The following is a 23754-nucleotide window of genomic DNA, read 5'->3' as shown; positions in this document are numbered from 1 at the left end:
AAAATCAATAGAGAAAATTCAATGCATTATGGCAGATGCTTGATCAGTTGACTGCAGAGTTAGTGAAGGTAAGGGCATCAGGAACAAGCACGAGTCAGGCTGCAGAGGCTAGGGATTCAATTAAAAAGTCATTTTCACACTGGATTCGAGGTGCACCTAAGGAGAAATGGTCATTCCTTTATGATACCAACGGAATACGGTATGGTATTCAGACAACGAACCATGCAGAGTGTTTCAATATGGTTATGCGTTTTTGTCGTGCCTTTCCTCTTGTGGGAATTGTTGAGTTCATCATGTTTGGGTGCATGAAGTATTTCAGAGAGCGTTACATGGCTACAAGCATAAACATCAGCAACCCCAAATTCAGTTTTGCACAAGAGTGACACAATATATGCAAGAGAAGATTGAAAAGACCAAACTGCACCGCGTCATATCAACAGGTACAATGGAGCATAGATTTGAGGTTCTATGCAAGGATAGAACTGGTCGTGGTATCCGTAGAGATAGGGTGGTACAAGAGAGTTTGATTACAGTAGTTGGCAAAGCCTTCTGCTCCTGCATGAAGCCTAAGTTATTGCATTTGCCATGCTCGCATCTCATTGCGGCATGTGTAGAGTCTGGGTTGCAGCCAGGAGTATTTGTTTCACCTTACTTCAGCAAGGAAGCAGCTGTATTCACCTAGGGACATGAGGTATACGAGATTGGAATAGTGGGACCTTTCATTCAGGATAATGAGAATAAGATGTTTATTCCTGATCCAGCCACTAAGAAAGGCAAAGGCCGCCGTCAAACACGTCGTATTCGGAATGGTATGGACGAGTCCGAAGCAAGCAAGGCACAAAAGCGTTGCAGCCAATGTGTAGCATTGGGTCACAACTACAAGAAGTGTCCTCAGAATGCACTTCACGATGCTGCTGACGTCGGTCCTTCCGGAAATCCCAGAGATGGAGCACCTCCTACGTTCAGACGACCATCGGTGAGAATTGCTCGTGGAAGGCACTCGGTGTCATGATCCACAATTGTATCGAACATATCTGTAATATGTAGTAATCATGCGTCCAGTTTGTATGGAATATATCTGTAATGTATAAATATCGTGCGTGGAGTTTGTATCGAACATATCTGTAATATGTAGTAATCGTGCGTCCAGTTTGTATGGAACATATCTGTAATGTATAAAAATCGTGCGTGGAGTTTGTATCGAACCTATCTATAATATGTAGTAATCGTGCGTGGAGTTTGTATCGAACCTATCTGTAATGTATAAATATTACACGTCCAGTTTGTATGAAACATATATGTACCTATGTGTTCTCATATATTTTTGAATGCAGGTATGGAGATGGATTCCTTGCTAGACCCAGTTATCGACTCGAGCCACAGGTCTTGCTTTGCAGCAGTTGAGCACCGAGCCCTAGAGGTGCTACGTCCTCGTCCACCCGGGGAGGCGATCTCTATACACCACGATTGGGTTGACAGATATGTAATGAAATATTATTGTTTATCACTTATGTATTCGTCGGTATTCCTTTGTTTCGACAATTTTATTTATTGCAGGTTACGTGAGGCCGATCTACTGACTCTGGGCCGTCTTGTCGAGGGTGGGCCTATTCAGCTCGACCGATCCCTCCTGACGACGCTCGTTGACAGATGGAGGCCGGAGACACACATGTTCCACCTCCCGTGTGGGGACATGACTCCTACGCTGCAGGACGTGGCCTACCTCCTCGGCCTCCCTATCGTCGGGGAGGTTGTAGGTCCGCGTGTGGTGGCGGCCTCGTGGATGGATGACCTGGAGGCCGTTTTGCCCTGGTTGACCGCGTGGAAGAAGCAGGTCCGATCAACCCGCACCTGCGAGCAGCAGGTCCTTCGAAGACCTGGTTTCTACAGTTTACAGTACGTATTCATTGCATATTTAAGTTTAATTGTTACAATTCACATGTTGCATTGTCAGTTGAAACCATTAATCTTAATTGTTTATGCAGCCTGCCCTGTTGGCTGCGGATGCCGACGAGTACAGTGTGACCAGATCGCTGGAGGCGTACCTACTTTGGTTGTTTGGTTACATCATTTTCAACAACACTCATGGCAACTCGGTCGATAGGATTCTCCTTCCGTATGCACGGGAGATTGCGGATGGGGACGAGGACGTACCGGCCTACAGCTGGGGTGAGGCGGTACTTGCAGCCACTTGCCGTGGACTCTGCGACGGCTGCGTGAAGACACATGGGAACGCTATCCTGGCGGGGTGCCCACTACTGCTACAACTTTGGTCGTACGAGAGGCTAGCCGTTGGTCGGCCCATTGTCAGCCACGAGCCTTACCACGGGGCCATGTACGGCGACGAGAAGGACGACAGGCCCACTATGGGAACTACGGTTTTGGGAAAGGAAAAGGGGGAAGAAAGGGAGACCCCATAATATGGGAGGGGGGGGGCTCTTGGACCTGATTCCTTTTCGGAACTAGTGTTTGAGTTTCCGCCACAGCACAAGAGTGAATTTACTAATGAAACTCCTCTTCGACAATACGATAACCGTAGAGAACCGTGGCCAAAATGCAGACATGGTGAGGACTGCTTAGTGCAGATGTGCACCGACGGGATGGATGGCGGTCGGCGTTTCTTTAAATGTCCACACGCATGGGTAATACTCGGTTGTTTCATTTCTTTATCTTCAATTAGACACCTTACATGAAATTTATTTTGCAGTCTTCTGATGCTCCAGAAAACTGTGGTTTTACTAGGTGGGTCGATCCTGCACCAATTGATTCAGTTCAGGAGTTCATCGAGTACCTCCAGATAAAGATCTTTGATATGGAATGCAAGGTGAACCATTATGAGGAAGTGAGCGAGGATAACAAAGACGACGAAGATGATGATACCAGCAATGCTGCCGGTTCACAGGATGAACCATGTACTATTCCTTACTGCAACTGCCCTTGTCACAAGAAGAAAGGGCCTTGCGCCTCCGGCACCACCGCCTGCACCACCAGCAATGGGTGGATACTGCGGAGAAGGCTCAACGCAGTTTGCTACGTGGGGGTACGGCTACTAGGACTACCCTAGTGCTAGTGACATGCTGCATCGTTGTGTTTGTTGTGTTTTTTTAAATTACCTAAGGCATGTTAGGCTAGTCCAGAATTTGTTTATCGTAGTTTGCAACGGGTTCTGCCATGCCACTGCATGTGTGATGTGTGTTTCATTACCATTGTATTATAATGTAAACTTGATGGTTCACATTATGTAATGCATTTCTTAGTTCTTATTTCTTATCGTTATATTAATTAAATGTGTGCTTTTTAGTATTCTAGTGACATGAAAAGCTCCGAAAATATTAAGGACAAGCTCAAAGATTTCATAGATTTCCGGATACAACTGCAAATTAATGGTAAAAGTTACAACACACAGAGTCAAGCTCTCAACTGAAAACATAAACAACTAATTGCAGTGGCATGTGCACGCAACAAGATAATTTCTTGTTGCATCTAAACCTACCATGCCTTATGGAATGTAAAATGCCGGGATTACATGGTACTACTCTACTGAGTGCACCGAGGATATTTGCCCTTCCTAATTGCTTCGGGCCCGGCTTCCTTCGCACGGCGTGCCCTCTCTCGCTTTCTCTCCCTGTCAGCTTCACGTTCCGCCGCCGCCTTACGATCCACCTCCTCCATCCTCTTGCGGATCTCTTCTTGCTCTTTCTCGCGCTTCTCCTCTTGCTGTTCCTCGTGCTTCATTCGGCGCCAACGTTCTGCAGCCCACCTTGCTTGTTGTTCCACAAAGTCCTTTGCCTGCTGCGACTGCACGGTGTCGAACCACAGTATAAAATCACAAAGAGGCGGAGGAGACTTTGTCCAACAAAAGTTAGAATCATAACTCAATGTTAGGTCACAAAGAAAATAGCGTCTGTTGTCCTGCTACCTTGGCCCGGTCTTTGCTGTATCGCTTAGGTGGATCATATTCGTAGTTCTCACACATAAAGAACCTCATGTCGTAGTAATCTCCTAAAACCTCAGATTGCATGAACTTGCATAACGAACCGCAGAAGCACATTGGCACATCAATTCCTTCGGGTACGGTGGCTTCATACTTGCTCCACGGAATGTAGGTTGATACTGACGAAGACATTGTCGCTATAGTGTGGTGCGCCAAATGACGAACAATGATTTCAATAATACACCTATCGTATACCAAATCGATGCGTGAAAATATAGGCACTGTCATAATTCTATTGCCTTATGCTGCAATATCAATAAGGTACTGTCATAATTCTATTCTAATTCATAATTAATTTAAAAACAAGTCTGTAATAGTATTGAAATTGTAATACTAAACGAGTGTTCTAAAGCACCAAATCTAATTCAGCTAATCCGCTAATTAAATTAAATTGTTATACAATATCAACGGATTCATACGGAAGTTACCGGTAGATCACAAGTGCGGAATTCGGCAGAGCTTCGCCGCTTTTCTTCTCCTCACCCCTCTCTTTTTCTTCTGAATTTTTAGGCTCAAATGAGAAGGGAGACCCCTGTCGCCCCTGGGGGGGGCGACAGGCCCCTGTCGCCCATTGGAGAGGTGACAGGCCCCTCCCCCCGGCCAGGGACCTCTTTGCAAATTCCAAAAAAAAATTTACATTAGGGTCCTGTCGCCCGTTGCTTGGGCGACAGGACCCTTGTCGCCCCCATAGGCCGACCGGGGGGTATTTTTGAAAATTTTCAAAATAGACATATATTTTTGAAATTTTGATTTTTTTTAAATATAAAAAAGTCCTGTGCCGGTCCCCGCGCCTAGACTGTGAGCCAGCTGTGGGCCGCACCTTGTATGCCCCGCTTGGGCTGCTCCTTGAGAGCCCCCTGGGCCGCATCCTAGGCTGCAAGAGCCGCCCCAGGCCTGTTTTCCCTGGGCCGATTCCGCGCCCCTGCCTGGGCCGCGCTGGCATGCATGGCCTGCTGCAGCAAGCTGAGTGTGCGCCTCGTGCGCTAGTGCTGGGCTTATAGATGTCCAAATGGGCCGGGTCAGATGGGCGGCACGAAAAACGGCACTAAAAAACACGATACGAACACGGAACGACTCGGTGGGTTTAGTGTCAGTGCAAGCACGACATGGACGTAGTGTAGTGCGTGGGCCGTAACCCTAGCACGCAGTGCTGGCACCGGCACGACACGGATAATGGGCCGGCACGGACCTGGCACGGTACCTATTTGATATTAGCCGTTAGACCTGATCTACTAGTCGTTAGCCTTATAGGTTTACTGGACCGAGAGCCCACTTAAGACCCGTTACAGCGACCGGCGTATATATGCCACGAACGACACCTCTCACGCTCACCTCTCGCCTCTCGCTCGCCTCTCCCGCTCCGGCCACCGATCTGCGCCGCCGGCCGCCGATGGACGTTGTCCTGAGCCATTTAGTCTTGCTCCTGTGCTACACCGTCATCCTCCTGCTCGACTCCCCTTCTCTTCTTGTCCTCGGCTGTCAGATCTAGATCGGAGCCGCAGTCCGGCGGTGAAGCTGCATTGCGCCTCCATCGTTGGCCCGGCCCGGCACTACCGCAGGCCTTCTTCCCCTTCTAGTCCCATCCTCCTCTCCTATCTCCGGTCTCCTCGGATCTGTCTCCAAACCCGAATTTTGAGTGTTTTGAGCTTTTTTGTGGTGGTAGTGCCTGGGCCGGCACTAGCACGGCGTGCTAACCATGCCGGCGGCACGACACGGCACGGTTAAGTGCCTATAGTGTGGTGTCTGGGCCGAGTGGCCAGCACGCAGTGCCGCACGGCACGGCACGACTAAGAGTTAGTGTCGAGTAGTGTAGTGCCGAATAGTGTCAGTGCCAAATAGTTCTAGTGCAGTGTCGGGCCGGGTTGCACGTTTGGACATCTATAGCTGGGCTGCCGCCGGTGGTCCTGCACACTAACCGAAGCTAGAAAAAGGAGGGAGGGTACACTTCAACTTCAAATTACTCGCGCAATATTCCATGAATTCGAATGAATTTGGCCGTAGATGTGAAGCTATAAGATCTAGCAGATTCAAGAAAAAGATTGTGAAAAGATCGAGTACTCGCTGCAAATGTAGAGAAAAACCGAGCGCCCCTTCCAAGAACGCGATTTGGGAAAACTTCAAATTCAGGCCAAATTCGTGAGAGATTTGAGGGGGAATCACACCAAAGTTGCTCACAAGGACCCTAGCAACAGAAGTCTCCAACAAATTTCACGGGATTTGCGTCGAAACGCGATGAACGAAAATCACCTAAAATTCATCCGAAAATGGTGAAAAAGAAAAATGCTCGGGAACAAGGGAAGGGACACACGGAAATTTGAATCTTCAAGCCCGAAGGACATGAGGAGATTAGGGCCTCATTCAAAAAAAAAGAAAAAATCGTTGCACAAACTCTAATCCAAAATTTAAGATAAGAGAGGCTAAAACCAAGGAAGGAGAAAATGAAAAACTTTGGTTAGAGGGATACTCTTCAAACCAGCCATCCCTATCCATATGTGGCGCCCAGTGAAAGATGAAAATACCTCTACGTTAATAACTACGGTACATACCTATATACGGGCAAAATGGTCCAACTTTTTATAGAAGCATCGGACGGACACTCCGTCTTCACGACTTTGCTTCGCCTCGATGAAAGCTTTGCGATGGCGCTATGTATCTTACATCTCCAAAATCCGGACGCGCCCCCGTTTTTTATGCCCAAATTGAGAATCCTTCTTGCCTGGTGGTTTTAAGGTCCAAACCATCCAAACCGTCCATCTCTAATTGGCCGCCACACGACCTCCTCGATGTCGATACGTATCCAGTCTTTGTCAAGCATGTGATGCCCCCATCCCGCTTGACTCGACCGACGCCGTCTTCATCCGTCCATGTACTCTCGCCCCTCAGTGCAACACATGGATTGCCCGTGACTTCACCTGGACTCCTTGGGTCCCTCAGTTCAAGCCCACTCATGTTCGTCCTTCACCGTCTTTGATCCATTAGCACAAACCTTTCGCTTGACCTTCACCGCATCCGTCGACCACCACGTCGCATTCTGCGACTGCAAATCACGAGCCAATAAATATCAAATTTAAACAACGTTATCAATCGCTCATCATCTAAAGGTGACCACCATTAGTCCTCACCCTGATCCAACCTTTTGCTGCTGATAGCTTCTCATACCAGCTCCTCCCTGCACAGAGTCTCCCACCACTACATCAAAGATAAAAAGCGATCAATAGCAGCATTAGAACCATGACGAACTTTGTAGCAAAAAAAACAAGATCATTGCGTGTGAGTTGTCAAAAACAAGCTGAAGCTGAAACACAGCTCAGAGGACATTTTTTTTGTGTGTTGGCTGAGCACTGAACTCTGTGCGAACTGTTTGCATCATGTATATTTTTGCCACGGGATTTACTAATGTCATTGCAAGTACATTATTATATAACTATTTGTGCAGTATATATACACAACGGACACAATACACACATCCTTCGAATTCATATTTGTGCCTGTTGAACTGACTATATTGCTGCAGGCAAATTCTTTGTCAAATTCTCTGTCTACCTAGGTGTGAGCTCCGTGATCGACGTCTGAGGCTCCGAGCACAGCTCTTCCTTCACACGCTCAGCAGTCTCTGAGTAGCTCCTGCTCCTGTCGACATAGGCTGGCCGGTAGGGAGCTTCCAGGGAGACCGTGTCGCTGCCGAGCATGGCGACGATCGCAGACATAGATGGCCGGTCCGTCGGGTTCTGCTGAACGCAGAGCAGCCCAATGTTGATGCACTTCAGAACTTCGGCCATTGGGTAGTGCCTGCCCAGGCTAGTGTCTGCTATTTCTGCGATTGTTCCCTCGACCCAGTGTTTCCACACCTGCAATGCAAGCCATGTTGCAATTCAGCAAGCAGCAGCATGTAAGGGAGAGGAGCAAGGAACACCAGGGCAGGCATGGTGCTTACAAGATAGAAGAGGTCTTGAGAATACAGTGTGTTCAGTGCGTAGTTGTTTCTTCGCCCAGTCACTATCTCCAGGACAAGAACGCCGAAGCTGAACACGTCTAACTTCGTAGAGTAGTGCCCACGCATGGCATATTCAGGAGACATGTAACCGCTGCAGTGAAGATAAATGTTAGTAAAATCCAAAAGGCACAGAGCACCTCACCTGAGCCTCTCAAGTGTCATAGAACATATGGCCGAACAGGAACTTACAGTGTTCCAATGATGCGGCTTGTGATGTGCCTTGTTTGGTCATCATCAAAAATCTTTGCCAGACCAAAGTCTGAAATCTTGGGTTTCATGTCAGCATCAAGTAAAACATTGCTCGCTTTCAGATCCCGGTGGACTATCGTCGGCTGGGAATGTTCATGCAGGTACTGCAGGCCTCGAGCAATTCCGTTGAGTATTCTGAATCGCGCTCCCCAGTCGAGCTTTTTACTTTTATCGGGATCTAACATCCAAAAAGGACACCAACTTTAGTTGGGATTTGGAAAATAAGAACTTTTTGCCAATTTGGTAGGTTAACCAATTTTTAGGCCAGGAGGGGAGGTACCAAAGATAATGGTGTCCAGGCTTTTGTTGGGCATGTACTCGTAGACAAGCAATTGTTCACCTTCTTCCAAGCAAACACCGACAATCCTAACAAGATTTTTGTGCTGTAGCTTAGCTATCAAAGCTAGCTCATTCTTCATCTGGCCTAGTCCTTGTGTTGTGCTCTCAGAAAGCCTCTTGACTGCTACTTCTTGTCCATCTGGCAGAGCACCCTGAACAAGCAACAAAAACAGCATCTCAACCAAATATCTCCAGATTGTCAGTTCAATTTTTCACTGGTTATAGTTGGTCATCCGCTGGTTGCCTGGAATTGTATGGAAAAAAAATCTTATATAATTTTGCAAATGAGTGAAGACATACCTTATAAACAACACCAAATCCTCCTTCGCCAAGTTTGTTGTTTTCATCGAAGTTGTTTGTTGCTGACTGAAGCGTGGATAGGCCGATAAATATGGACTCAAAACTTTCCATGTCTTCTACATTTACTGCATCCATTGGAGTCCAATAAAGATTACTAGAGCAAGACATATTTGAATTTGTATTACTGCAATATCAAGCGGACTTACCGAAGAGTGACATTTTTCTTGGTGACCTCTTCTTCCGCCAAACCCAAAGGGCAATTAGTGTTAGTGCGAATAGTCCACCCAATACTGCAGGTACTATTGCAAGAACTGGAGTCGTTGCCGACTTTTTTCCTGGAAGGTATTGAACACTATCTAAGTACGTAGAGGTACAACTGACTGAATATTTTTCTCAGCACATATGGAAAGTAGTAATCAATTCAGTTAGGAAGAACAATGTCAGGATACACTAGTAGAAAAAAAGTATTAGTGGCGGAGCATATTGCTGTTAGTTTTGGTTGTGGACTTGCAACTTTAAAAAATATTCTACCATCCATTGGCAATTATGGACCGTGTCTAATAAGGTACCGACATGGCATGGCCCATTAGTCACGCCCCACATAAGTACAATCTGATATTCCTGGGTTTCATGTCCAACCAAGGCCGCCCGGCCGGCCGGCCCGACATGTCATGATCGTTTTTATTAAGTCATATCTTTGGGATAACCTTTTACACTTTGCGTTGCCAACCCGACACTGCAAATAAAAATCAACGGACAGAACAATAACTGACACTCGAAAAATTGAGTGATGACATAACATGAAAAACAATCGAGTGATGGTTAGTAATTCCGTTTAAGGTTCGAGTGATGACAAAAAACAATCTACTGACTGAGGATGGACCGGGCTGCATTTAATAGAAAACATAAACAACCACTAAATACAGCTTAAAAGGAACGATCGTACCAGTGATGGATAGTACAGAAATCAATCACCAGTGACGGATAGTACAGAAATCGATTGATGACTGGAACAAAAAATCACTTGAGTGTTGTTTAGAGTTTTTTTTTATGATGGCATGTCTATTGTTAGGGTGCGAACGAATTGGTATAAATGCTTCCATGTAATGAATAAAAGTTCCTTTTGTGCTAATGACAGGGCGAACATCTGAACGCAATGTATAAATCTAACATACGTTATTGTTTACCTTTTCTTCCTGCAGAGAAGTTACACAATTTTTATTACGTTTTATAATAAATGTGGACCGATTAGAATAGTTCAGAAACTGAATTGGACATTTTTATAGTTTAGGGACCAAATTGAGCTGAGCTCCATAGTTCAGGGATGATTGGGCTATTTTGCCTTCCACAAACAGCCACTACCGGATACAGGCCGTTTGCCGTGTGCCAGGGGCACACAGCAAAGGCTATTTTCCCCACGGCAAAATGTTTGCCGTGTGTTGCTCACGGCAAACTACACACGGCAAACAAACGTTGGCAAATGGCACCTTTGCCGAGTGTTTTTCTTCGCGCACTTGGCAAAAGTTTTGCCGTGTGTTAAAACTAGCACTCGGCAAACATTTTCCGAAAACAAAAAAAAAACAAAAAAAATCCGTTGGAGCGGCCACTGCGCTGCCGGCCGGGCGCGTTGGAAGGGCACCGCAGCAGCAGCTCGCCGTCGAGGCCGCCGAAGGAAGGAGGCCGCCGAAGGAAGGAGGCGCGAGGAGGAAGAAGCTCGCGCGGGGAGAGAGCCGCCGGAGAGGGAGAGGAAGAGGGCCTCGACGCCGGGCGCCGGCCGCGACGCCGCGCGCGGGCTGCGCCGCCGCGCCGGCCCTGCCGCCGCACACGGGCCGCCGGGACCGCGCGAGAGGGCTCGCAGGCCGCGCCGGATCTTGGCGGAGAGGCGGGAGGGGCCCATGCGCGAGCTTTAGAGGGCATGGCCGGCGAGGCCGCCTCAGGACGGCAGGAGCTCTAGGGGGCGAGGCCGGCGCCACCGCATCCAGATGCCGCGTCCCCGCACCGCCCCCTCGCGCGTGCCCCCACCGCTGTCGCGTGGCCGGTGGAGCCCAGCTCCATGTCGAGGCCGCCGACGGCCACCTCTGCCGGGAGCCAGGGTCCGGATCTCGTCTGCACTGGACGGAGATCGAGTGGGAGGGAGGAAGAGGGAGCAGGAGGGGGCGGCGCGCCGGCGGGAGGTCACGCCCCTGCTCCTCCGCCGCCGCAAGGCCCCGCGCGGGCATGCCGTGGCCGAAGCTCGAGGGCCGCCGCGCTGCGAGCTCGCTGCCGCCGGGCGAGGGAGGGAGGAAATGGGGGCGGCGTCGGGACAGGGAGGATCGGGGGCAGCGCCGGACGAGGGAGGGAGGGGATGGGGGCGGCGTCGGGAGAGTCTAGGCGGAGGAGACTTTATGAAGGGGGGGGGGGTGCGGCGGCTGTTTGCCGTGTGCCCTAGATCTGGGCACACGGCAAATGTTTTTTGCCGTGTGTCCAGATTTGGGGCACACGGCAAACCTCTTTTTTACCGTGTGTTTCTTTTTTTATCGTGTATTTTATACTTTGGCACACGGTAAATGTTGTGTTTGTGTCTAGTATTTGCCGTGTGACTTTGGATCGGAATTAGTGAATAAGAGGTATATACATCGAGTAGTTCTCTCTTCTCGTATATTTAATTTAACAAGTTTAATTTAAGAATGGAGCTAGTATCAAATTAAGCTATCTCCTAGGGGCGTATGGCTCGAGCGTCTGCATCTATACTATATTTTAAGAAAACAATATTCAGATCTCGAGACATGAGAGGCACGGCAGTTGCACGTGCAACTCACCTTGCAGCCGAATGGGCAGCTTCACCATGGTGTCGCCGTTATAAAACGCATACGGGGCGAACTGCAAGCCGCAGCGCTCGCCCACGAAGCTCGCCCCCGTCGAGTTGCTGGGGAACACCTGGCGTGGCATCTCCGCCATGGCGCCGGCCAGGCAAGCGCGGCACTGCGCCGGCGTCAGGTCCGGCGTGCACTGCGCCGTCGCGAATATGTTGGAGAACTGCCCCTGGGAGTAGTCGCTGTCCACGTCCATCTCGCCGGTGGCGAACCTCCTCCCCGACCCGGCCGCGTAGCCTGCGGTGGCGGCGAGGAGCTCCGCCACGAGGCCGTTGAAGCGGCCGGCGGCGGAGGCGGCGGCCACCGCGGGGAAGTTGGTGAAGTAGGGTAGCTGCACCGAGTTGTTGGTGGAGGCGAGGAAGTCGACGCCGGCGAAGCGCATGTGGCAGGCGTCGTAGTTCATGCTCACGTCCGTGTCGAGGGGGCACTGGAGCTGCGCGTCGCTGAAGCTCGACTGGAGGCACACCAGGCAGGTGTAGGGGACCAGGTCGCCGCGGCACAGCCCGGCGGCGTACACGGTCTGGTTGGTGCCGGCGCTGACGGCGGCGGTGGCGTAGAGGTTGGCGGAGGTGGAGGCGTTGGTGGGGAGAGCGTCGGCGACTCGGCGGAGGCTGGCTTCGTAGGCGCTGCCGGGCGTGTAGCGGCCGCCGCCGCCGCTACTGTCGCAGGTCGCCGACGTAGCCGCGTCGGCCGGTGGCGGGTGCAACACGAGGATCAGCACGGCGGCGAGGAGCCCGCCGTTCATGGCGTACTAAGTCGTCGTGATGCCGACGATGCTGGGAATGCAAGGATAGGTTGCGAGTGGTGGCCGTGCGAGCTTGGAGGAGGAGAGGTGGTGGTGGCGGTAATAGTTTCTAGAGGAAGCCATCACGCAGTTACTGTTGTGGGGCCAAGCGCACCTGGTCGTCCTTGGTGTTTTGTCAATGTTGGAGACGCCGACACAACCTTGTTGCTTGATGCTAGAGTACCCACTACTTGCTCGGACCACCATTATAAGTCCACTAGGACACGTCACCATCTTCCACATACAATACAATTTGACTGATAGTATCTTAAAAAATATATTTGACTTAAGAGTTACATATCCTGAAAAATATTTTTTTATTAGCATGGTAATAATATAAGTCTTTTCTTGTCAATGTACATAAAATTTTAGATATTTTGACAACAAGAACATCATATATATTACGATGGACTCAGCATAGTTTGACTAGGGTAAGGCTGAAGGGGTTCAATCACTAAATAGATAGTTCATATCACAATCGGGATATTCAATGCTCGATACCAGATTTGAATCCGAGTGCTTAAAGTTGGATATCTAATATGGATATATGATGGATATCCAATTATATTATTGAATAATATCCAAATAATTTGACTCCAGATCAGATTGGGATAGTTGACTCGTCGGGCATAATTCTAAATATTTCAAAATTAATCAAGAAATTCAAAGTTAAGATTTATTATTACTAGAAATTTAATAAGTAAAAAGATTAAAAAATACCAAAGTTAAATTTTGACTTCACTAAAATGTACCACAAAAAATAGAAAAGAAAAATTAAAATATTAAATTCATTGACATTGTAATAAGTTCAAATTATAATATAATAACACATTGGTTGATGAATGGGAGTTGTTGCTAGGGTTGGTGTCACTTTTCGGGACCTTAGGAAATGGGGACATCTCCCACTAAGAAGAGGGTGCATAAAAATTAAATACCACTTGAAGAGATATGCATCATCACGCAAAAGGGAAAAAAATAATCAAGTAGCCAAATTGGGAGGCACAATTCTCTTGGTTTGTACAATTGGACAGGATTCATTACTTTTCAGTAGTGGAACATGACTTAGTTTGGATTGAAGAATTAGGACAAATAAAAAGGTGAATGATTATTGTAAAAGACAAAAAACCGATCCGCGATAGAAATAGTTGATATGAACTATAACAATTAACAATACTATAAATATAATTATATCTCAGATACACCCTTTCTAACAATTTACTACTGCTTATCCCATATAGTCTAATGAAGTAGGGAAAATGGCATGGTGATGGAAGTTGATAACAACATAACCAAATACTCATACATGAACTATGCGATGATCGATGCAATCAACTGTTGTTCAATGACATAAGTATACGCACCCTCACATTCAGCTCCACTCCTAGCACTTCGTTTGACCAAGGGTACATCTTCAATAACATGTGCTGTCACTTCGAGATCAACATATAAAATGAAATTTATTTATTTGTTAAATAACTATTTTCATTATTCATAAACTAAACAAAAAGTTGTTCCTGCGCATATTTTGTATTTTGCAGGATGCCAGGATGTCATGTTAGTTGTCGAGAAAATGAATAAAGTTTCTAGGACGGGCAATATGGAGGGGCAGAGTAAAATAAAACGTTGATCTGGTATTTTTAAGTAGTAAAAAAAATTATCGGTTTTGTTCATCTTAATTTGCAATGAAAATATGTACAAATGCAACCTTTTGCAGTAAATGTTTGAAGGACAATAAATGACTAATATTTCTTCGCACCGTCTGAGAGATTTATAGACCGCCGGGCAAATTAAGCATTGACTAGCTCAAGACTTTTAGCTTCATGGACCCCACTGCGTGGCCTCCTAATAAGCCGTGTCCATGTATATGTGCAGCCCATATGTTCATTATATTGCTTTGCCAGCAGATTCCTTAGCCCCTCCAGCTCCATCACCAACTTGATGAACCTCTAGTTCTGCATTACAAAATACGTGCCATATCTATTAAGAGTACTAGCTTTGAATACACTGTCGATTTCCTTGCAAGTCCATGAATCCATGCACATAGGTGACAGGTGAAAGAACTACAGACTCAGCTCGGGGATGCAAAAACAATAGGTGTAATTTCCATGAAGGCGTAATTAATAGAGGTGGGTAAAGCACTCAATTACTACTAAGTGATGAAGACATGGGTAATACAGGAATGATTATGAAATCTATATTCAAACAACCAGAAGAGGCAGCTAAAAAGTCATAGATTCTAGAACAACGAGAATAGGTTAAAACACCAAACATTTCTGACCATTTTGAAAAATCAAACATTTCCGAACGGAGGGAATAGGAAAAAATATCTATCTTGACCATCTTAGTCTATATTCAGTATGATGGCAACAATAATTTTCAATCCCCTCATAAATATTGAAGGGCCATGATGTGCGCTGCTTTACACCATGTCTCAGTCATAACTTTTTAGGATGAAGTACAATCGCCGATGCTTTGTTATCCATATTTACGGATGCAAAATAATTAAAAAAGTAGGATATTGAAAAGAGTTGCGAAGTGATCCTATTTACAAAATTCACATGACCCCCCACCCCACTCCCCATAACCCCACACAAAAATAATACTGATTATACCAATTTGCAAGATGCCATTATTTATAATTATCTGTGAGGTAAAACAATCAAGACCTAGACATGCATTGGAGCAGATTTACTTGCTTCAGCATACAAACTCTATCAATATTTAAAATGTAGTACAATGATAAAATATCTAGGACGCTAAGAGGTTTCAATAATTCTCGGTATCTCAAAAGTCGATGGCCACATGTGACTATACGCACAAGTGCATCGACTTGGTCATGACTCTCCCATTCATGGAGCCCACTGTGTAGGCCCCTAGTAGATGTGCATAATTGTGATGCTGGTTGATTCCCTGCCCTGCACTTCAGTCAAATTAGCCCCTTTCATACTAAACGGCATGGTGTAATTCCATGTAAACGTAACTAATAGAGGTGGGTAAAGTACTCAATTACTACTAAGTGATAAAAACTGGGGTAATACAAGAATTGTTACAAAACCTATATTCAAACAAGAAGAGGCTAAAAACTCATAGATTCTGGAACAACGAGAATATGTTAAAACATCAAACATTTTCGACCATTTTGGAAAATCAAACATTTCCGAGCGGAGGGAGTAGGAAAAAAACATTTACCTCTGACCATCTTGGTCTATATTCAGTATGATAACAACAATTATTTTCAATCCTCTCATAAATATTGAAGGACCACGATGTGCGCTACTATACACCATGTCTCGGTCATGACTTTCTAGGATGAGGTACCATCGCCGGTGCTAGTTATCCATATTTACGGATGCGAAATAAGAAAACCAAGAATTTAAAAAGAGTTGTGAAGCTATCCTACTTACAAAATCCCACATGATCACCCCACTGCCCACACAAAAAGAATACTGATTATACCAATTTGCAGGATGCTATTCGTAATCATTTGTGAGCTAAAACAATCAAGACCCAGGTAATGGCAAAAATATTGTTCCACATGCCCTTGCGACCACCGGGGCTATCATGGGCAGCCGTTGAATGTGTGGGCCCAGACTTGTTTTTCCGGCTGTGTCCTAATGCTTCTCTGACCAGTTTTTGATAGGGGTGTCATGGGAATCAAAGAAGTACTCGGGAGCCTTATCCGTTCCAGAGTCCACACTCTCCTTCCCCTATGCTACTCGCTTTATTTTTCCTCCCATGCTTGCCACCACCGCAGACCAGATGCGGAGAAGCTCCAGCTCGCCCTCACCGCGCTCCTCCTCCTCCTCCCTCCTCACCTCTCACTCAGCCGGTGCAGAAGCTTCAACTCATCGTCACTATCACCCCGGCCGTAGCCTTGCTCCTTAGTCCTCCTGGCGCTCACCCTAGCTCCTCCTCGCCACCACACGTCGGAGATGGGGATGATGTGAGATTAAGGATAGGGGTCTGGGTTTGGGGCTGTTGGGGAGGTATCCATGGCCGATGACCTTAAAGAGATAGATGGACATAGGTGGCGGGCACCCCGGCAGAGGAGGTGGGTTGTGGGCGGCAGTGGCAGGATGACGAGGGCGTCGTCTGCTGGGTGGTGGAGGAGAACCGGTGGGCAGGGTAGGAGGCGGAGGCGAGCAATCAGAGGGTGGGATGGTGGCTGTCAGACCCAGAACCATGGTATAGCTTACATGGTATAGGTCTGTACCGAACAAGGGATGGAGTATATCTCACACCCTGACGTCATTAGGACTAGTTGGAACATAAGAAAACTACCTGAATAGTGTTTGGTAGGATAACTAATAAGTTCGTATCAGGCTAGATTTCCTTGTGACTCTATCACCTCAGACTATAAAAGGGCGGGTAGGAGCCCCCTCCAAATCATCTTCAACCTTAGGCAATACAAACCACAAAACAGGACGCATGGTATTATGTAATATGCGTCCCGAACCTATCTAAACCTTTTTTTCTTGCACCTTCAAGTTCTTGATCTCGGCAACACCCTTCCTACAATCTACTACCTCGGGGTATCCCTAGATTGACGGTAAAAACAACAACAACAGAAATAAGGGTGGTGTGGACCACTACTACAAAAAAAGCATTAACAGAGGAGTTTTGAAAACCCCTTAGAGGCAGCAGGAAATCTAACCGCCTCGGTTAATGGCAGGCATTAACCGAGGCGGTCATCTCTTATTAACCAAGGCAGTTAAAAAAATCGCCTATCAAAATACAATAACTGAGGCGGTCACCATTAAAATGACCGCCTCGGTTAATACCCCTATTATCAGAGGCGGACTCCTTATAAAGGCCCACCTCGGTTAATAGACTGAGCCCATACGAGCCCGATAAGGTTCGAACGTCCGATCTCGTGGACGGTCCGCCCCATAAGGACGGACGGTCTGCCATTTACTTTTGACCAAGGCGCTATAAATCCTAAGCGCTCCGCGCACCTTCCGTTTTCAAACTCTCTCACTCTCTCCCTCTTTCTCTCTCCCTCCCTCCCTCCCCTCCTGCGCGGGGCCGGATCCGGCGGCGGACGCGCGGCTCCCTCCCCTCCATCCGCGGCCGCAGAAGGGCGGAGGCGAGGCGACAGTGCGGATTCGGCGGCGCGGCGGTGCGGATCCGACGCGAAGCAGCAGCGCGCGTGCATGGAGGATGCAAAGCAGCGGCGCCTGGCGGTGCACGCGGAGTAGCTGCAGCTGCATAGGGCCAGCGGCGCAAAGCAGCGGCGCGTGCGGAGGACGGCTAGTGGCGCGCGTGTGGAGGACGCGAAGAAGCTGCGATGGCGGCAGATCCCGCCAGGAGGGCCGCCACGGCGGCCCCGGCGGCGGCGGTGGCCGATGGGCTCAGCAGGCCCGTGATGGGCTCGACGGGTCCATGATGGGCTCGACGGGCTTTTCCTTTTTTTTGTTTTTTCTAGTTGATTAATTGAGGCGGGTAGGAAACCGCCTCAGAAAATACTCCATTTACTGTGACCTTTACTCAGAGGCGGTTCGGGTTGACCGCCTCTGTTAATGGTTTTTGACCGTCTCAGAAAATATTTGTTGTAGTAGTGGTCAGCGGCATGGTTCGCTGGCTGCGGTTTGTGGAAGTGGCCGGTGGGGGTACGACGGGCGGCCGCTGCGTCGGTGACGATGTAGTTGGCTGCGGGGCATGCATGTGGGCCATGGGGTGTTGGCGGGGGTGCTTGTGGAGAACCGGTGATTGGCGGAGGAAGAAGAGAAGGGAACGCCGGAAGGGATGAAGTAGAAGAGAAGAAAGAGATAAGAGCCGACAAGGATTTTTTAATTTTGCCCCCAATACATAGACATCACCATCCTCTCTCAGTGCTCCCCAAGTCCCATTACGTTTCACGAATCTCCACATGTGGTAGTGCTCCGATGGCCCGGATAACTATAGCGACCGCAGGGGTATGTGAAAAATCCATGTTCCAGGCAATGGAGCATATTCACTTGCTTCAGCCATCTCTATCAATATTTAAAATGTAGTACAATGATAAAACATCTAGGACGCTAAGAGGAGCATATTCACTTGGTTCAGCCATCTCTATCCATATTTAAAAGCAGTACAATGATAAAATATCTAGGACGCTAAGAGGCTTCAATAATTCTCGGTATCTGAGAAGTCGATGGTGGCCCATGACGTGCGACTATATGGTATATGCCCACCACACAAGCACATCGACTCGGTCATGACTCTCCCATTCATGGAGCCCACTGCGTTGGCCCCTAGTAGATGTGCATATTCGTAATGCCGGTTGATTCCCTGCCCTGCACTCCAGTTCAATCCGCCCCTTTCACACTAAACAGAAGGAAGACGAGGCAAAGTCTCCCATGAAAGGGAAGCTAACAAGTCAAGTCAATGGCTCAATGCATCCCCTGGCTCCCGACCGTAGTGCATGCTCATATCCCTAGCTAGCTCGCTTCGTTCCTCACTGCTACCAATTCAATTCCAACCTCATCCTCTTCCAGAGCTTCATCGTCTCATCAGTTGGTGGCTTCAAACCATGTGCATCCAAGGCCATGCCGTGGCCCTAGTGGTTCCTGCAGGTCTGCTGCTGACCCTCACGCTGCTTGTGGCTGGTATACCGTGGGAGGCGTGCAACAGCACCATCACGGGGAACTACACGGCCAACAGCACCTACGGCGGCAACCTCCGCCTGGTCGCCGCCGCCCTGCCAGGCAACGTCTCCACGTCCCCCACCCTCTTCGCCAAGGCTGTGATCGGGACGGCGCCGGACATCGTGTACGCCCTCGGGCAATGCAGCGGCGACCAGAGCGCCGCCGCCTGCCATGACTGCATCAACGCCAGCTTCGCGGCCGCGCAGAAGCTGTGCCCCTTCAACAAGGGCGCCGCCGTGTTCTACGACACGTGCTTCGTCGGCTTCTCCGGCCGGGACTTCCTCGCCTCCACCACCAACTCGGACGATCAGGAGGTGCAGCTCTACAACGGCCAGAACATCACCTCCGACGGCGCCGACCGGTTCAACGCGACCGCCTACGAGCTCCTCAACGCCATGGCCGAGCACATGGCGACCACGAACTCGGAGAAGTTCCTGACCGGAACCATTGGCTTCGACGACGCGACCTACCCCAACATCTACGGCATGGCGTCGTGCACCTCTGACTTGACGCCCGGGCAGTGCCGCGGGTGCCTTGATGCGGCAATTGCCGAGATGCCACGGGTGTTCATCCCGAACACCAAGGGTGCCAGGATTGCCGGGCTGCGGTGCATCGTGCGCTATGAGGTGTACCGTTTCTACAACGGTTCCACCATGCTTCAGCTGCCAGGCACCCATGCTGGTCCGTTTCTTGGGTTATATATATTATTCTTTTTTTCGCGGCGAAAATAATCTATCTTATTATTGTCACTTGCCATCTGACTGTTTTAATATTATATCTTCCTTTTCAAAAGTGTTAGATTGCTTACTCATCCTTCAGAAAAATAGTTGCCTTCTGTTAATTGAAAGGCAGAGGGCCTGCCATTATGTTAAAAAAAAAATAGTTGCCTTCCAATAACCATCTAGTGAATTTGATATTCTCGACTAAACAAATGTCAATAACATATAGAGTTACCATGCAAAAGGAGAAAAACTATGAATAATGGGTATATATAGAGAAGCATATAAAGTAATTGGTAACTAATAAAGTATATCCACATAATTAAACAAATTAAAGATGAGGAAATATCTATATAAGTATCATGCCAGAATAAGAATACATAGATGGATAACACGCGCGGACACACACACACACATGGAGAGAGAGAGAGAGAAGGAAATTCTGATTAGTTATGGGATTTACATTTATCTACGAATTTATAAATATTTGTCACTTAATTAAATTACTAACCCATAGGACGGAGCATGGGTTGAGGAACTAGTAGTTAGTATTATATTAGTTTCATCATAATATGTGTACAAGTAAATGCTTCTATATTTTATTAACATATTTTTTTATGTCTAATATGAAGGGAGAATCGGAAGCAAGAAGAGTAATGATACTGGTAAAATTCTTGCAATCGTGCTACCTATAGTGGTGGCTATAGCTGCAAGCTTGGCGATGTGCGTTTTCTGCAGGAGGAGAACAAAAAGTAAAAGTAAAAGGTCGCTATCATGTAAGTTCCTCCAAATATCTGAAATTACTAATTGATTTTTTTGGAAGCCACTAGTGGTGGCGCCAGATGCACTGAATTAGATTAAGGAGAATCTTACGTGCTTGGGAGTTATAATTAGTTCGCAGCCACCATTTACTTTTCTTTTTATGCAACCTACAGTGGTGGACATTATATTCATGGTTGTTTCAACGAAGTGAAAAAGGAAACCTTGATCTAGAAAAACGTTCACTACTTATATATATATTTAAAAAATTATTGAAAGGCTTATCTTTTTTAACACAGTTACATCTCATATGGAGGACATTGAATGTATTGAGTCACTTGTTATTGATCTACCAACATTACGTTTGGCTACCAATAACTTCGCTGAAGATAAAAAGCTCGGTGAAGGAGGATTTGGTGCAGTTTACAAGGTAGGGGCATTACCGTGTTACCTATATCCTACATATCTGTAGTTTCGTTCAGTTATTTACAGATGTGTTAATTAACCTGGATATATAGGGATCCCTTCCTAACGGTCAAGAAATAGCGGTGAAAAGGCTATCTCAGAATTCTCGACAGGGAATAGGGGAACTAAGAAATGAGCTAGTTTTAATTGCCAAGCTCCAGCACAAAAATCTCGTGAGGCTTGTTGGAGTTTGTTTGGAAGAGGAAGAGAAGCTTCTTGTGTATGAATACATGCCTAACACAAGTTTGGACACCTTTCTTTTCGGTAAATATTCAAACGAAAAACTATAACACTATTCTTATTGTATTTAATTTCGAGCATCATGGTGTCTACTGAGATATCATGATTCTGAAATATGCTCTGAACTCATTGGTGCCACAGACTCAGAGAAGCGGAAAGAGCTTGATTGGGGCAAGAGGTTTACAATAATAAATGGAATTACCCGGGGATTGCAATATCTGCATGAAGATTCTCAGCTGAAGATAGTTCACCGCGATCTAAAAGCAAGCAATATTCTGTTAGATACTGCAATGAACCCTAAGATTTCAGACTTTGGCTTGGCAAGGCTATTTGGAGAGGATCAATCGCAAGATACCACTAGAAGAGTTGTTGGTACATAGTAAGTTTGGTTGCTGCAAATTAATACTGTGGACTGTTGTTCAGTGGATACATTATTATTGATTCCTCCATGAAACTTCTAATGCATGTTATACATTTGTGAAATGTCTTTCAGTGGATACATGGCACCAGAATATGCTCTGCGTGGGCAGTATTCCATTAAGTCAGACATATATAGCTTCGGTGTGTTGATTTTGGAGATCATCACGGGAAGGAGAAACAGTGACTCCTACAATTCTGACCAATCTGTTGATCTACCAAGTCTTGTGAGTACTTACATGCTGTTCATAATCTACGAATGGTACTCCTTCCATTAAATAGTAGGTAGTGTTTCCGACATTATATTCATGTAACTTTCATATCGTTCATCGTTATGATGTGAATACTACAAAAATCTAATGCTCGGAAGCTATATATATTATAAAATGTGGAAAACACAAATCTAATCACAGCAATGTTACTCAACCGTCGAAGCTAATTAAGTTCAATATCACTGTTACTAAAACACCATTCATTCACTATATTTATTCAGGTATGGGAACACTGGACAACAAGATCGATCACGGACATGGTTGACCCTTATTTTAGGAGTGATTCATCTTGGGACGAGATTTTGAGGTGCATTCATATTGGACTATCCTGTGTCCAGGAAGACCCTGTGGATAGGCCAACTATATCAGCTATCAGCATCATGCTCGATAGCGGAACGGTCCCCTCCCAACCTCCATCCAGACCAGCATTCTACGTAGAAATGAGTGGCAACGTTGATTCAGGCATGTACTCATCCCAATCATACCCAGGATTTGTTAATAAGTCTACAGCAAAGTCGACGGTAGTATCACCGAATGAGCTATCGGTTACAGATCCTGAACCAAGGTAAGGTTGGAAATAGTTGACCAAAACAAGCATAAATGTACGTGGTTTTTGTAAGGAAAAAAGTCAAGCATCTTATTTGTATCTAAAGAAGGCAAGGGTGTATAAATGTGTGTACGACGACTAGGATTTAGCCTACTAGATACATGCTTGTATTTCATTAGAATGTTGTGTGGTCACTATTTACTCCTCTCCGGGCATTGTATTGAAATAAAAGAAGTCATGGTGGTGTTGCTGTAAACTTCATCGTATAAAACTGAAAAAAAAAAGTAAGATCATCATACATCTTACCAAATAAATTTGATGAAACATCGGTATGCTGCAAGCTTCTACGTGTGAAATAAATAATGTGAGTGGGGTTCGCAGAGTTGCATCACACTTGCCTTGCTAGGAGTGCGATGAGATAACTAATAAGTTTAGTCACCTCAGCATCAGACGTGACTGTGAGCGAGAGCAACCAGCAGGGGGCCCTAATATCTGTGTGTACTACTCTATCATGTCCAGTTGCAATAATGCACCTTTTTCTTAATGCGTGCATTCTTAGAGCATCTTGGAGAGTTTTTCTAAAATCTACTGTCTAAATCATTATTTAGAGAGTCATTTGAATAAAAATCGTTTTTTATATCCTTATACTTTCCAACAACTTTTCTATATCTTGTATGTAGTCTAGAGAGTCATTCTCGCTCTTCATTTTTGGCTAGCGAGAAATCCGGAATAGAGGATGTCTATATTTAGATATCCAATTGAAGAGGCTGTTGAAGGGTATTTTTTCATCAAAATCTCTATTCCTGTAAACTAGGAAAGATATAAAGAGTCTCTTGGAGATGCTCTTAGTACCCTTTATTTTCAACAAGGAAAATAAAGGTTCATGATAACATAGACAGTAAGCAGTAAATAAGTTTGTGATCGACTAATTAATGTGTCCCCTATCATTCCGTAAAGCCATCTTTTAATGTTCTTAGCAGTGGAAAATTATGTCACCAGATCATCATCTTATACTCCCTCCTTCCACTTTTATAAGGCATAGTATAACATGATACAGTCTTCCAAATAATACTTTGACCATTTATTTATCATATATGTTATATCACTTGTGCTTATAAAATTATAATCATGGTAAAATATATTTGATTACAAATCCAATCATATAAAGTTTACATTATAAAAATAAAAAATTAATAA

At 46.3% G+C, this 23754-nt stretch overlaps 2 protein-coding genes across 3 annotated transcripts; one reads left to right on the top strand and one right to left on the bottom strand.

Annotated features, from left to right (window-relative positions):
• Window positions 1-7343: 7343 nt before the first annotated feature.
• On the bottom strand, window positions 7344-12721 carry LOC120685315 (cysteine-rich receptor-like protein kinase 6). Of its 2 annotated transcripts, XM_039967158.1 has the most exons (8): window positions 12420-12549; window positions 11675-12326; window positions 9083-9211; window positions 8877-9001; window positions 8518-8728; window positions 8178-8415; window positions 7929-8079; window positions 7344-7842 (listed from the first exon to the last, which is right to left on the bottom strand). In XM_039967158.1, the coding sequence occupies exons 1-8, from the start codon at window positions 12471-12473 to the stop codon at window positions 7534-7536; spliced, it is 1869 nt and encodes a 622-aa protein (XP_039823092.1). In that variant the 5' UTR covers window positions 12474-12549; the 3' UTR covers window positions 7344-7533. The 2 variants fall into 2 exon arrangements, with proteins under 2 accessions (XP_039823092.1, XP_039823091.1); XM_039967157.1 differs by having other exon boundaries at window positions 11675-12721.
• Window positions 12722-18704: 5983 nt separating this feature from the next.
• LOC120685314 (cysteine-rich receptor-like protein kinase 10) lies at window positions 18705-22881 on the top strand. Its single transcript, XM_039967156.1, has 7 exons — window positions 18705-19819; window positions 20490-20633; window positions 20916-21046; window positions 21135-21345; window positions 21463-21700; window positions 21815-21965; window positions 22232-22881. Exons 1-7 carry the CDS (start codon window positions 18916-18918, stop codon window positions 22577-22579), a joined length of 2127 nt encoding a protein of 708 aa, XP_039823090.1. The 5' UTR covers window positions 18705-18915; the 3' UTR covers window positions 22580-22881.
• The last annotated feature ends 873 nt before the right edge of the window (window positions 22882-23754 follow it).

Source organism: Panicum virgatum, chromosome 8N (genome assembly GCF_016808335.1).
Source record: "Panicum virgatum strain AP13 chromosome 8N, P.virgatum_v5, whole genome shotgun sequence".
In the NCBI taxonomy this organism is placed as follows: domain Eukaryota; kingdom Viridiplantae; phylum Streptophyta; class Magnoliopsida; order Poales; family Poaceae; genus Panicum; species Panicum virgatum.
The sequence above is the reverse complement of the archived record's forward strand: the minus strand, read 5'-3'. Positions and strand labels throughout refer to the sequence as shown.

Coding starts and splice junctions, on each gene's coding strand:
- LOC120685314 (XM_039967156.1), top strand. CDS start 18,916: ATGCTCATATCCCTAGCTAGCTCGCTTCGTTCCTCACTGCTACCAATT. Junction 19,820..20,489: donor GCTGCCAGGCACCCATGCTG/GTCCGTTTCTTG, acceptor TCTAATATGAAG/GGAGAATCGGAAGCAAGAAG. Junction 21,701..21,814: donor AGAAGAGTTGTTGGTACATA/GTAAGTTTGGTT, acceptor AATGTCTTTCAG/TGGATACATGGCACCAGAAT.
- LOC120685315 (XM_039967157.1), bottom strand. CDS start 12,473: ATGAACGGCGGGCTCCTCGCCGCCGTGCTGATCCTCGTGTTGCACCCG. Junction 8,416..8,517: donor CCTGGACACCATTATCTTTG/GTACCTCCCCTC, acceptor TTTGGATGTTAG/ATCCCGATAAAAGTAAAAAG. Junction 8,080..8,177: donor AGCCGCATCATTGGAACACT/GTAAGTTCCTGT, acceptor TCTTCACTGCAG/CGGTTACATGTCTCCTGAAT.